General features: G+C 48.0%; 1 protein-coding gene across 1 annotated transcript in view; it reads right to left on the bottom strand.

Moving 5' to 3' along the window:
• Positions 1–12,369, bottom strand: part of SLC35F2 (solute carrier family 35 member F2) — a 52,028-nt gene extending 39,659 nt beyond the window's left edge. The window contains exon 1 of the mRNA XM_021696429.1: positions 12,260–12,369. Within this exon, the coding sequence (XP_021552104.1) occupies positions 12,260–12,369 (110 nt within the window). The remainder of the gene's footprint in view (positions 1–12,259) is intronic.
• Between the last annotated feature and the right edge of the window lie 453 nt (positions 12,370–12,822).

The following is a 12,822-nucleotide window of genomic DNA, read 5'->3' as shown; positions in this document are numbered from 1 at the left end:
AAAAAAAAAAAAAAAAAAAAAAAAAAAAAAATAAAAAAAAAAAATAAAAATAAAAAATAAAAATAAAAAATAAAAAACAGAGAAAAAGAAGTGCTTATATGTGATCAATAGAAGACATGTAGAAGAATGTTCCTGGAAGTCCTGTTCACTATAACAAAAAACCTGGAAAAAACCCAAATGCCCATGAACTGAATTAATAAAGTATATATGCACAGGAAAGAATATTACACAAAGTGAGGGATCTTGTAGCATTGCATAACAGTACAGATGAATCACAACAGATGATCTATAGCATGGTATCCTCTTAATAAAGTTAAAACAATGATAATAAAAGCATACTTTTTGGGGCACCTGGGTGGCTCAGTCGTTAAGCGTCTGCCTTCGGCTCAGGTCATGATCTCAGGGTCCTGGGATCGAGCCCCGCATCGGGCTCCCTGCTCAGCGGGAAGCCTGCTTCTCCCCCTCCCACTCCCCCTGCTTCTGTTCCCTCTCTCGCTGTTTCTCTCTGTCAAATAAATAAATAAAATCTTAAAAAAAAAAAAGATTGTATTTATATATTTGAGAGAGAGCACACAAGTGGGCGGAGGGACAGAGGAGAGAAGCAGACTCCCCACTGAGCAGGGAGCCTGATGTGGGGCTCAATCCCATCCTGACCTGAGCTGAAGGCAGATGCTTAACTGACTGAGCCACCCAGGTGCCCCTAGACAGACTTATTTATGAATGACTATTTACTCAATAAAGATTAAAATAATCTAAATATCTGGATAGCAGTAAGACTAATCAGTTCACTGATGGTGCTTTATGATTTAAGATCTAACAGAAAACCTAAGACAAACCAAGTCTAAAATAAGCATAAATCAGGCGCCTGGGTGGCTCAGTTATTAAGTGTCTGCCTTCGTCTCGGGTCATGATTCCAGGGTCCTGGGATCGAGTCCCGCATCGGGCTCCCTGCTCAACGGCAAGCCTGCTTCTCCCTCTCCCGCTCCCCCTGCTTGTGTTCCCTCTCTCGCTGTCTCTCTCTCTGTCAAATAAATAAATAAAATCTTTAAAAAAAATAAAAAAATAAAAGCATACTTTTTAGAAATACACAAAGGAACAAAACTGTAAAAAAAAAAGAGAGCAAGGGAATGGTGAGAGGTTGGTGATGATCTCTGGTTGGGGAAGAAGGTGGGCAGAGGGCCTGACCAGGCAGACATAAGTTACCATCATGATCCTAGTTTTAGGGCTGGTGATGGGTTTGCGGAACTTACTGCATAAAAAATAGTAATTTAGCCATTTGTGGGCCAACACTGAACACGTGTCACGAGCCAAGGATTATTACCCCTGCCACTGGAATCTAAAATGTAAATTAAATCAGGAGCACCTGGCCGGCTCAGTCAGTGCAGCATGCGACTCTTGATCTCAGGGTCGTGAGTTCAAGCCCCACACTGGGGGTAGAGCTTACTTAAAAAAATAATAATAAAATAAAAAATAAATGATGTTCCAGGAAGATGCATTATATTATATATCCTGTGACTTTATATACTCTCTGGCAGCCCTGGGGATACAAACAGCAAAAAGCCTGGGGCAGGGTGGGGGAGGGGTCAGTGGGGGGGTGCAATGTTAATTGTCCAAGGCTTTTTTCTTTTCCTCCCCAGTTTTCTGCTCAGTTCACAAGAGGCAGGATAGCGCAGTGGTTAGGAGCACAGGGTCTGGGGCCAGACTGCCTTGTGGGGCAGCTTAAGAAATGGTTCTTCTAGACTCTTCTTTTTTTTTAAGATTTTTTTTCTTTAAGTAATCTCTACACCCAACGTGGGGCTCGAACCCACAGCCTCAGGATCAAGAGTCACATGCTCCAGTGACTGAGCCAGCCAGGCGCCCCTCTTCTAAACTCTTCTGAGCAAGCTGTAACCACACACCACAATACTAGTCTCAGACTCTCAGTAAGGATTTGCTGGACTGAAGAACTGAGTCAGTATGTTCCTTAAATACTCTGGCTTGCAAGGAATAACTAGAAAGAAGTTTGGGACTTAAGTGTGATTTTTCTTTTTTTTTATTATTTTTTTTTAAGATTTTATTTATTTATTTGAGAGAGAGAATGAGATAGAGACAGAGAGAGCATGAGATGGGGGAGCGTCAGAGGGAGAAGCAGACTCCCTGCCGAGCAGGGAGCCCAATGCGGGACTCCATCCCGGGACTCCAGGATCATGACCTGAGCCGAAGGCAGTCGCTTAACCAACTGAGCCACCCAGGCGCCCTTAAGTGTGATTTTTCATAGACTCTCTCTCTGCATCATTAACATAAATAGCCAAGTTTTTGTGCTCTATCACTTATCTGATGACTTTAATTAACGCAGACTTCTGTAACCATTTAAAAAAAGGTCCCCAAATCTATGGACTAAAAGTTTTTCTAATTTATTAAAATGAAAATTATTTAAATCTTCATTCACAGCCTACTTATACTTTCACTATGAGCAATTCTAAGAAATTGGGTTATCTGATTTCTACAGTGTTAGCAGGTCAGAAGTCATCATTTAGAAAGAATGCAGACTTCCGGAGATATGTTCAGTAACACAGAAAAAATCACATGTGACAACTGTGAGAAAAAAAATAAGACAAATAATTCACTTCAATGGCCCCTGAGCATTTTACTATTACTGCCACTCAGCAGAATAATTAAACTTCACGACGATGATCCTGAATCATGAAGAAAGTGTTATGTTGAATACACTTTACTAAAAGGTGAATAGTCTTACATATTTGTTTTAAATATACCATGAAGATTTTCTTTCTTTCTTTTTTTTTTTTAAGAGAGGGAGAGAGGTGGGGGAAAGGGCAGAGGGAGAGGGAGAGAGAGAATCGTAAGCAAGCTCCATGCCCAGCACAGAGCCCAGCGTGGGGCTGGATCTCACGACCCTGAGATCATGACCTGAGCTGAAATCAAGAGTCTGACACTCAACCAACTGAGCTACCCACGGTAGGTGGCCCTACCACGAAGACTTTTAAAAAATGTTTTGTTTTTTCTGAGCAAAATCTCCAAGATTAGTTGCAAATGGACCCACAAGAAAATGACATGCCCTAGAAAGCTGTTCAGTACAAATCAATAAAATGTGGGGCGCCAGGGTGGCTCAGTCGTTAAGCGTCTGCCTTCCGCTCAGGTCATGATCTCAGGGTCCTGGGATCCAGCCCTGCATCAGGTTCCCTGCTCCGTGGGAAGCCTGCTTCTCCCTCTCCCACTCCCCCTGCTTGTGTTCCCTCTCTCTCTGTGTCTCTCTGTCAAATAAATAAAATCTTTAAAAAATCAATAAAATGTGGAAGAACTGCTGCCCAAAATGATGAATTAGTCAACAGAAGTGAGTCATCCATTACATGAATAATGCCACTCAACTGGATTTAAAAGTAAACTTTAATACTTGGAAGAGTGCATTTTAAGTTAATCCGTAGAATTCGCCTGTGTGAAAGGATTCGTTTTTCTCTGATGATCCTCAATAAATAATACTACAAGGAAGTTTTTGTAGCTTTTTTAATAACCTTCCCAAAACTTATATACACAAGCAATTACCTGGGGAAGCAATTCACTTCTTCCACAGATGTGGCTACTGTTCCCTGAAAACTCCTCTTCAAAAATAGCCTACTTTAATTTCAGCCCTAACGCGTCCATCTGATTTACCAAACCTTGCTGCAAACAGGTTAGTACTGTTCCTAGAAATCAAGTGCTACCATTTCAGTTCAAAGTCAGGCACGCAGTCAGTAGAGTACAGGTATTTCAAAGATGAACTGCCCTCTCCAGCCTTAACACATTCTCCCCCGCTGGTGATGACGACCTTGATGTTGCGATATGGTCGGTGTAATGAGTTGGGAGCAAGGGCCTGAAGAATACAGACGAAGGGCACCTCAGCCAAGATGTGCGCCAAGAGAGACAGGGAAGAAGACTGCCTGACTCACAGGGCCGTCTAGAGAGTCTTTAAGCAGCCAGAAGACGGGGGACACACTGGTCACGCTGTGGTTTGTGCAAGCTGAGAGCTGGAAACTACTTGGGTGGCCATCACTGGAGGACCGTGGGAGCACGGAATACTCTGCAGCACTTAGTTAGAAACAGCAGGGCTACATCAGGGGTCCGCAACCCAGGGAGGCATCTAACAACGTCTGGAAAGATTTTTGATTGTCACGGAGGGACTGGGGGGATGCCATGCTGGCATCTAGTGGGTTGAGATCAGGGATGCTGCTACACCCTACGTTGTAGAGGACAGTCCCCCACAACAAAGAATCATCCCACCCAAACTGTCAAGAAGGATGATACTGAGAGTCACTGAAAGAGGTACAAGACAACATGACCACGTTATAAACACACAGTCCTGGATGGAAATGTTTTTTGTTTTTAAAGAGATGTGGGGGCGCCTGGGTGGCTCAGCTGGCTGAGCATCTGACTCCCAATTTCAGCTCAGGTTGTGATCTCAGGGTCGCGAGACTGAACCCTGTGTCAAGCTCCGTGCTAAGCAGGGAGTCTGCTCAGGACTCTCTCCCTCTGGCCCTCCCTTATGTCAGCACCTTTACACCTGTAGCTTCCTGCTTTCTAGGGCATGTCATTTTCTTGTGGGTCCATTTGCAACTAATCTTTAGACTTAGACTAAGGTGTGTGCAGGGAAATCACGGGCGTGTCGCTGGTGCCCGCGTTCACCTCCGAGAGATGGGATTCTGGGAGATGAGCCTGGCGAGGGAAGTGGGCCAGTGACAGGGGGCCCTGCAGTTCACGTCGAGAAGCTTGGTTCTCATAAAAGGACAAATATTGCATGACTGCACTTCCCTGAGGGGTCTAGAAGAGGCAAATTCATAGAGACAGGAAGGAGGATGGTGCTTACCAGGGGCTGAGGGGAGACAGGTACAGAGTTTCTGTACAGGATGAGCAACAAATTCTTGAAATGGACAGTGGTGAGGGGTGTACAACACTGTGAATGTACTTCATGTCACTGAATTGCACCCTTAAAAATGGTTACAATGGTAAATTTTATGTTACATATATTTTACCACAATGAAAATCACTAAAAATGTAATCATTGTGTTCAGGTAAAGAAGTGGGGGGGAGGAGGAGGAGGAGAGATGGGAAGGAGGAGACAGGAGACACCGCCAGAGCTCGAACTCTAGCCCGTAACCGGTAGCTCTCAGACTTCTTTTAGCTCCAGAACCCTTTCTTCAAACATCCCGCATAAAAACCTAACCATACACCAGGCAGAGCAACAGACCTGATGGGTGCCAGAGACCGGCCCAGGAGCCCACCAGGCCCCATCTCCCAACTCACCCCCGCAATGGGCCCTGAGGAACCTCCAGGGAACCCCCAGAGCGCCCCGGTTTGCAACCTGGTGCAGGTCCCCAGAGGAAGCCGAACAGGATGTAGTGGGATTTCTGAAATAATAAAGCAGGTCTGGTCTTTAGAATCAAAGGAAACTGTCCCAACTCTGCCTCTCAGCAGCCATGTGCCCTGGGGCAAGTTACTTACCTGCCCCCAACAAGACCAAGAATATGTGTATAGGACTGTCATAAGACCTGACAGATGAAAGGTAAGCCAGAGGCCTGCCGTGGGTGAATTCTTGCTTGATGGCAGCTACGATAGCCTCCGGTGTTATCTGGCATCACTCTGGTTCCCGCGCCGTGAGATGGTTTGGTGGGTGTGGGCGGGAACAGGCATGGGTGGCCGCCTATGACAGGAGTCCACGTGACAGATGAAAGTACTGTCAAGATGGGGAATTGGGGCGCCTGGGGGGCCCAGTGGGCTGGGCTTGGTTTCAGCTAGGGAGGTGATCTCGGGGTCATGAGGTCGAGCCCCAAGGCTCCCTCGGCGCAGAGTCTGCTTGTCCCTCTTCCTCTCCCTCTGCCCCTCCCCAGGCTCTCTCGCTCTCAAATAAATCTTTTTTTAAAAAAAGGAAAAGTTGGGGAGTAAGCACCGGATGCCATCATCTCATTTGTCTCCCAATCAACCAGAAGAAAGGAGCAGAGATAAGCAAGAGTAACCCAAAGGTTGTCTGCAGCTGGTCTGCAGGAGGGAGAGGACGAAAGCCTGGGGCAGACTTGCCAGGGGCCCAGTGAGGGCACGCTGGGGGGAAGCTCGTGAAGGCCACCCTCACCTCCGTCCTGTGCTGCATGGGGGCACGGTACTGCCTGTCCCTTCACCAACTCCCGCAGCACTGAGAAGTTAAGAAAAAGGTTCCAGCCGTCCAGCCAAAATTCAGTCCTCCACCCACCCCCTCCAAGCTCTTAGGGCTCATGGGCCACAACCTAGAGAGATGGCCCCCTCCTCCTCCTTCCAGAGCAGTTGCCAGGGTTCTAGAATGGCCCACCAGAGGGCAAAGCATGGCAGCAATCAGCAGTGATGCTGGTGCCCACAGAGGCTCCATCCTGGGCTTCACCCCCTCTCTTCTCCTTAGTCACCTGGCGGGACACACCTGAGCCTGACCATTGGCTCCTCCCCAGCACAGAAGGGGACATAGAGGAACACACTGGTCATGCTGTGGTTTGTGCAGGCTGAGAGCTGGAAACTACTTGGGTGGCCATCACTGGAGGACCGTGGGAGCACGGAATACTCTGCAGCACTTAGTTAGAAACAGCAGGGCTACATCAGGGGTCCGCAACCCAGGGAGGCATCTAACAACGTCTAGAAAGATTTTTGATTGTTACAGAGGGACTGGGGGGGATGCCATGCCGGCATCTAGTGGGTTGAGATCAGGGATGCTGCTACACCCTACGTTGTAGAGGACAGTCCCCCACAACAAAGAATCATCCCACCCAAACTGTCAAGAAGGCGGATACTGAGAGTCACTGAAAGAGGTACAAGACAACATGACCACGTTATAAACACACAGTCCTGGATGGAAATGTTTTTTGTTTTTAAAGAGATGTGGGGGCGCCTGGGTGGCTCAGCTGGCTGAGCATCTGACTCCCGATTTCAGCTCAGGTTGTGATCTCAGGGTCGCGAGATTGAGCCCTGTGTCAAGCCCCTTGCTAAGCAGGGAGTCTGCTCAGGATTCTCTCCCTCTGGCCCTCCCCCCACTCACACTCGCTCACTCTCTAAAATAAATAATCTTAAAAAAAAAGAAATGTGATCTATTATAAAATTCCTATTGGGGGCACCTGGGTGGCTCAGTCGGTTAAGCGTCTGCCTTCAGCTCAGGTCATTATCCCAGGGTCCTGGGATGGAGCCCCATATCAGGCTTCCTGCTCAGCGGGGAACCTGCTTCTCCCCCTATTTGTGTGCTCTCTCTCTCTCTCTCTCTCTGTCAAATAAATAAATAAAATCTTAAAAAAATAAAAAATAAAATTCCTATTGGGAATTAGGGATTCATTCAATCATCTGATGTTCATTATCTATTGTAAGGTAGGCACTGTGCTCAGCAGAGGCAGATGTTAATTAAATAATCTCACAAATGAAAGGGGGAAGGGAGGAGATATTTTGGAGACTGGCAGGATCTAGAGTTCCTCAGTTCTGCACTTACACAAGCCACAAAGCCCCTCAACTTACATCCTTGCTTACATGACGCTAAAGAACAGTCCCGCTCAGCAGAGCTGCAAGCCAGCTGGAGACCCTGCTGTGCACACAGTGAGCACTCACTGGATGTTTGTTGAATAAACAGATGAAGGCTATACAGTTCGACACCACTAAACGACTCCTTCAAAAACTTCTGGGCCTTAACCTTTGAAAGGAGGAAACTGAACAGAAAGGAGGAGCCCAAGGGCCACGCCCTTTGCCAGACAATCACAGGTGTGCACCTGTCCACTGACCGACTACTAGTTTTCTTTCCTCCTCAAGCCCATGCCCACCTCACACCAAGCTACTCGCAGTTCCTTAAGCAAAACATTTTTCTTCTCCTAGTTCACCTGGAAAACTCCTATTCAGCCTTCCAATTCCTGATCACCTTGTCTGCCTTGTGTCCCAACCCTACCTCACCCTGATGACCTTGATTTCTGCCTTCCTTCGTGCCGTCTGTACTTTGTGCTCACCTCTACCACACTTGTCATAACTTCTTACCATTACGTGATCATGAACTCTCTCAAACTAAATCCTATTCATCTTTGGAGGCAGTGGTCTAGAACCTAGAACACCACAGATGCTCAAGGTGTGGCAAATGAAAGAATGAACGAATCCATGTCCAGCACCATGCTACAAAAGGAGTGGGATAAAGTCCGTGCCCTCGAAAAGCTTACCATCTTAGATAATAAATAAATGAAAAGATGTAGAAAAACTAGTAAGAATTAAAATATTAGAATTCTAGGGGTGCCTGAGTGGCTCTTGATTTCGGCTCAGGTCATGATCTCAGGGTTGTAAAATCGATCCCTGCTTAGTGGGGAGTCTGCTTGAGAGTCTCTCCCTCTGCCTATCCCCCCTACCCCTTGCTCCCACACACACACTCTCTCTCTCTAAAGTAAATAAATCTTGGGGCGCCTGGGTGACTCAGGTCATGATCTCAGAGTCCTGGGATCAAGCCCTGCATCAGGCTCCCTGCTCAGTGGGGAGTCTGCTTCTCCATCTGCCCCTCCCCCTACTCGTGCACGCTCTCTCTCAAAGAAATAAAATCTTTAAAAAAATAAATCTTTAGGGGTGCCTGAGTGGCTCAGTCGTTGGGCGTCTGCCTTCGGCTCAGGTCATGATCTCAGGGTCCTGGGATCGAGCCCCGCATCGGGCTTCCTGCTTCGCGGGAAGCCTGCTTCTCCCTCTCCCACTCCCTCTGCCTTGTGTTCCCTCTTTCGCTGTGTCTCTCTCTGTCAAATAAATAAATAAAATCTTTAAAAATAAATAAATAAATAAATAAATCTTAAAAAAATAAAAAATAAAATATTTAGAATTCTAAGTCAACATTACACTTAAAGAAAATAAATTACTGTACCCTTTGTAGATACCATCACACATCCTCACAAAATTTAGAAATAAAAGACTAGAAATAAACACACAAAATATAAAGGTAAATACAGTTAGTGGCATGTAAATGATTCTGATCTTTTTATATGTGTCTGCATATTTAAAATCAATGTGAACTCATTTTTCATCAGAATAAAATAATGAAAATAAATATAACCAAAAAAAGCTTACCATCTCTTCACTGGGAATAGGATAAATATGTGAAATAATAATTGAAGATTTTTGCTAGAGATGCAAACTTGATAGTCATTATAAGAAATATGCATTTTTTCATATACGAATTATCATTATAAGAAATATGCATTTTTTCACATACGAATTATGTACAGGTGTTAGGATGTAAACTGCTAAACAGTATCCAATTAGATAAATCTCCTCAGGTACTCTAGGAAACCCATAGCCTCCTATCACAGCTGTTGTCATTTGCGCTGATAGCAACAAATGGCCAAAGCCGAAGTTACAGAGTCGGCTTGAAAACATAGAGTGCTTCTTACCATGAATGCCTGGCACATAATAAGTCCTCGATATACTTTTATTGATTGAGTGATGTGATATTCTTTTTTTTTTTTTAGAGATTTTTATTCCAGTTGTACTTTTCTTTTTTTTTTTTTAAAGATTTTATTTATTTATTTGAGAGAGAGAATGAGATAGAGCAAGACAGCATGAGAAGGGGGAGGGTCAGAGGGAGAAGCAGACTCCCTGCCGAGCAGGGAGTCCGATGCGGGACTCGATCCTGGGACTCCAGGATCATGACCTGAGCCGAAGGCAGTCGCTTAACCAACTGAGCAACCCAGGCGCCCGAGTGATGTGATATTCTTAATCAAAGGGAAAAATTATCTACTAATGAGGCAAGTGTATCAGGAGCTGGGGTTACCTAGAACACATCCTTCTCATAATGAAAACAGGCCCCAAATGTTTCCCCTGTACTTAGCACCCAGTTGCCAAAAGGGCTATTCTTCCCCCTTTTTGGTAAAAGGAGTAGAAAAGAATTGTGTCTGACCCTCCATATACAAACTATCCTTCCATCTACTATCCATATGGTAATAACACATCCACTCACCAGCCTCCCCCACAGCTCCCTGGCTATAGTTGGGGATTCAAACTTAAATCTGGGAGGTAAATTTTAATACTGAGAGTTTAAAATAATGAGTATAAAGAATACTGGATATCTGGTAAACTGCATTTTTCTGATTGCTGGGTCAGACAAGGAAAAACTGCAGAACAGAATCTGAGTGTCTGGACGGGTTGCCAGAGGTAGGAATGAAAACCTTAAGGAACAAGAGTTCTGCCAACCAGGGCACCTGGGTGGCTCAGTCGGTGAATTGGCCAACTCTTGATTTCGGCTCAGGTCCTCATCTCATGGGTCATGAGATCGAGCCCAGCATCAGGCTCCGTGCTCAGTGGGAGTCTGCTTGGATATTCTCTCCCTCTGCTGCTTCCCCTGCTCACGCATTCTCTCTCTCCAATTAAAAAAAAAAAAGGTTCTGTCAACCAAAAAAAAAAACCCTTCAGCCCAAGATCCTTGGAATAAAGATCAAAGAAAGGAAGCGTGCAGGGAGTGTGGCAGAAGGTAAAGGAAGCCTCAAGAACCCTTGTCATCCCTCATTCATTCATGCATTTACGTGCTAAGGGTTGTGGGAGACAGAAAAAGGAAAAAGTCTTCATTCCTGCTGTGAAGGACTCCATCCATCAGGAACGTAAGATGGCCACAAACAGTTATCACACAGGGAAGGAAGTAACAATCCATAAAGGAGGTACAAAACAAGTGTGTTCAGAGACGGAAGAAATCTCATATTTAGGAAGCTATTAGATACACCTGACTGTACAACATACCAGGATTTTGAAAATATTAGAACATCAGGAGAAAAAAGAAAGCACTGCTAATCCTTGTGCTTACATCTTGCTACACCGCTGTCTGCCCATCCTCGGGGCATCTGGCTCTCCTGGAGCTACACCACACTCCCCAACACTCAGGAATGGAGGGCTGATGGCAGGTGACAACCAACTTCAACAAAGCAGTACCATGAGCCAGGCTGTGCAGTCAGCCCCGTAAGCCTCACAATTTCCCTTACAAAGTACAAACTGTTACTATATCCAGTTTACAAATAAGAAAATGGGGCACAGAGAAGTTAAGTGACTTGCCCAAGGTCACCCAGCTCATAAGTGGCACAAACAGGAGTTGAGTCCAGAATCTGGGCCCTCAGCCATGACCCTACGCTGCCTCCACGCTGAGAACCTGTGGACATTTATCAGGACATATACAGCTGGAACACGCAAGGTGATTTTTGGCCAAGTTGGCCCTTGAAGCACAAGCATGTATTTCAAACTATTCTTATTTACACAACAAAAATGCGCACACCATTGTTGACCTGGCTTTGAAAATGAGTTTTCACAATCTTTAATGGGATATTTGCTTTGTTAATCCGGGAGGAAAAAAAAAAAAGCCTGCTTCCTGAGGGGCCAGGGGCCCCACAGTTTTGACTGGCGCTTGCAGGCACCACTCCTTACCGGTCATCTCATGGCCTTGGGCAAAATGCTCAGCCTTGTTTGTTTCTTCGCCAGCAAAGTGGCTGTAACAACAGTACCATCTCATAAAGTGGTAAAAACTACATGAGAGTGTGCACATAAAGGGCTAAGCACAGTAGGCCGAGCACTTGAAAGCTCAATAAACGTGGCTTTCGTTATTGAGGTCCTAAGAGCTCTGCGTTTGCAGAAGGCAAGGCCCGCAGTGACCACAGCAAGGCTTTCCCCATCCCAGAGTCGCTGCCCATCCCTGAAGCATTTTGCTGTGTCCTCCGGGGCCCAGGGACGCCAGAAGCGGGTTTCCCTGCACCCTGAGCCGGGAGGTGGTTATGTCACCTCGCGCAGGGCCAGGAACGCGGCAGGCTCCGGACGACCTCAGGGCGGGACCACAAAACTTAAACCAGATTTCTCACTCGGGTGAACTCATCGCTTCGTGGAGGACCAGGGCCCTGTCTGACGGGCCTGGCAGCGGCAAGGATGCGGGCGCGGGCTCACCCACCTGCCGAGCCCTGCTTCACAGCATCCCTGGGGAGCTCGTCCCCTCCCCGTCGCGGGGGGCAGGGGGTGGGGGGTGCCACCGGGGACCGACCTAACCGCGCCGACACGCTCGATGTCCCCAAATCGTCTGAAACACATTCCCACGATTTCCAAGAGGGCGCCGGCGGAGGAGCGCGCGGCGCTTCACAAAGCCAGGTGAGCAGCCCCGTCCCCGCCGCACGCGTGGAGCCGCGGGAACCGGCCCCGGGGTCCGCGCGGCCGCCACCTCCGCGCCGCCCCCCACCCCGGCCGCGTGCGCCCGGCGGCCACGTGCGCGCAGGGCCCCCGCCGCCGCCCCGGCCACCCCCGCACTCACCAGGTGAAGAGCTGGCCTCTGAGCCCGCGCAGCAGGCTCCCCAGGGCGCCCGCCCGTCCTGGCGCGTACAGCGGCGGGGCGCCGGGTCCGGCCGGCGAAGCCGCCTCCATGGGGGCCCCTGCAGTCTCCGCGCCCGGAACCCCCCGACGTGCCGGGGCGGGGAAGACAGGGGGCGGCGCCTGGGCGGCCGGCGGGACCCGGCCCCGTGCCCGCGCGCCCGCGCTCGCTCGCTCGCTCGCTCACGTGCCTCCGTCCTCGGCCCGCGGCCGCCGCCAGTCCTGCACGTCAGGCCTCCGGGGCCGGGCCAGACATTTGCAGACTACCACCTGGCTCCTCCCGGAGAGCTGGAGGACAAGGGGCGCTGTGTTCCCCCGCCCTGGCAGTGGAGCCTCGGGCATGGGTGACACCCCACATGCATTTCAGGGTTTTATGGTTCCCTGTTTAGAAGCAGCTCACGGCGTGAAACGAGGTTATGCGCGTGCCCTAACCTAAAGAGCCGTGACTTTGCAAGCGCCTGAACTTTGCTAACTGGAAAGGGCCGGCCGGCTCCTCCCCTGACTCCC

Source organism: Neomonachus schauinslandi, chromosome 11, assembly GCF_002201575.2.
Source record: "Neomonachus schauinslandi chromosome 11, ASM220157v2, whole genome shotgun sequence".
Classification (NCBI taxonomy): domain Eukaryota; kingdom Metazoa; phylum Chordata; class Mammalia; order Carnivora; family Phocidae; genus Neomonachus; species Neomonachus schauinslandi.
Note: the sequence above shows the minus strand (reverse complement) of the source record. Positions and strands in the feature narration are given on the sequence as shown.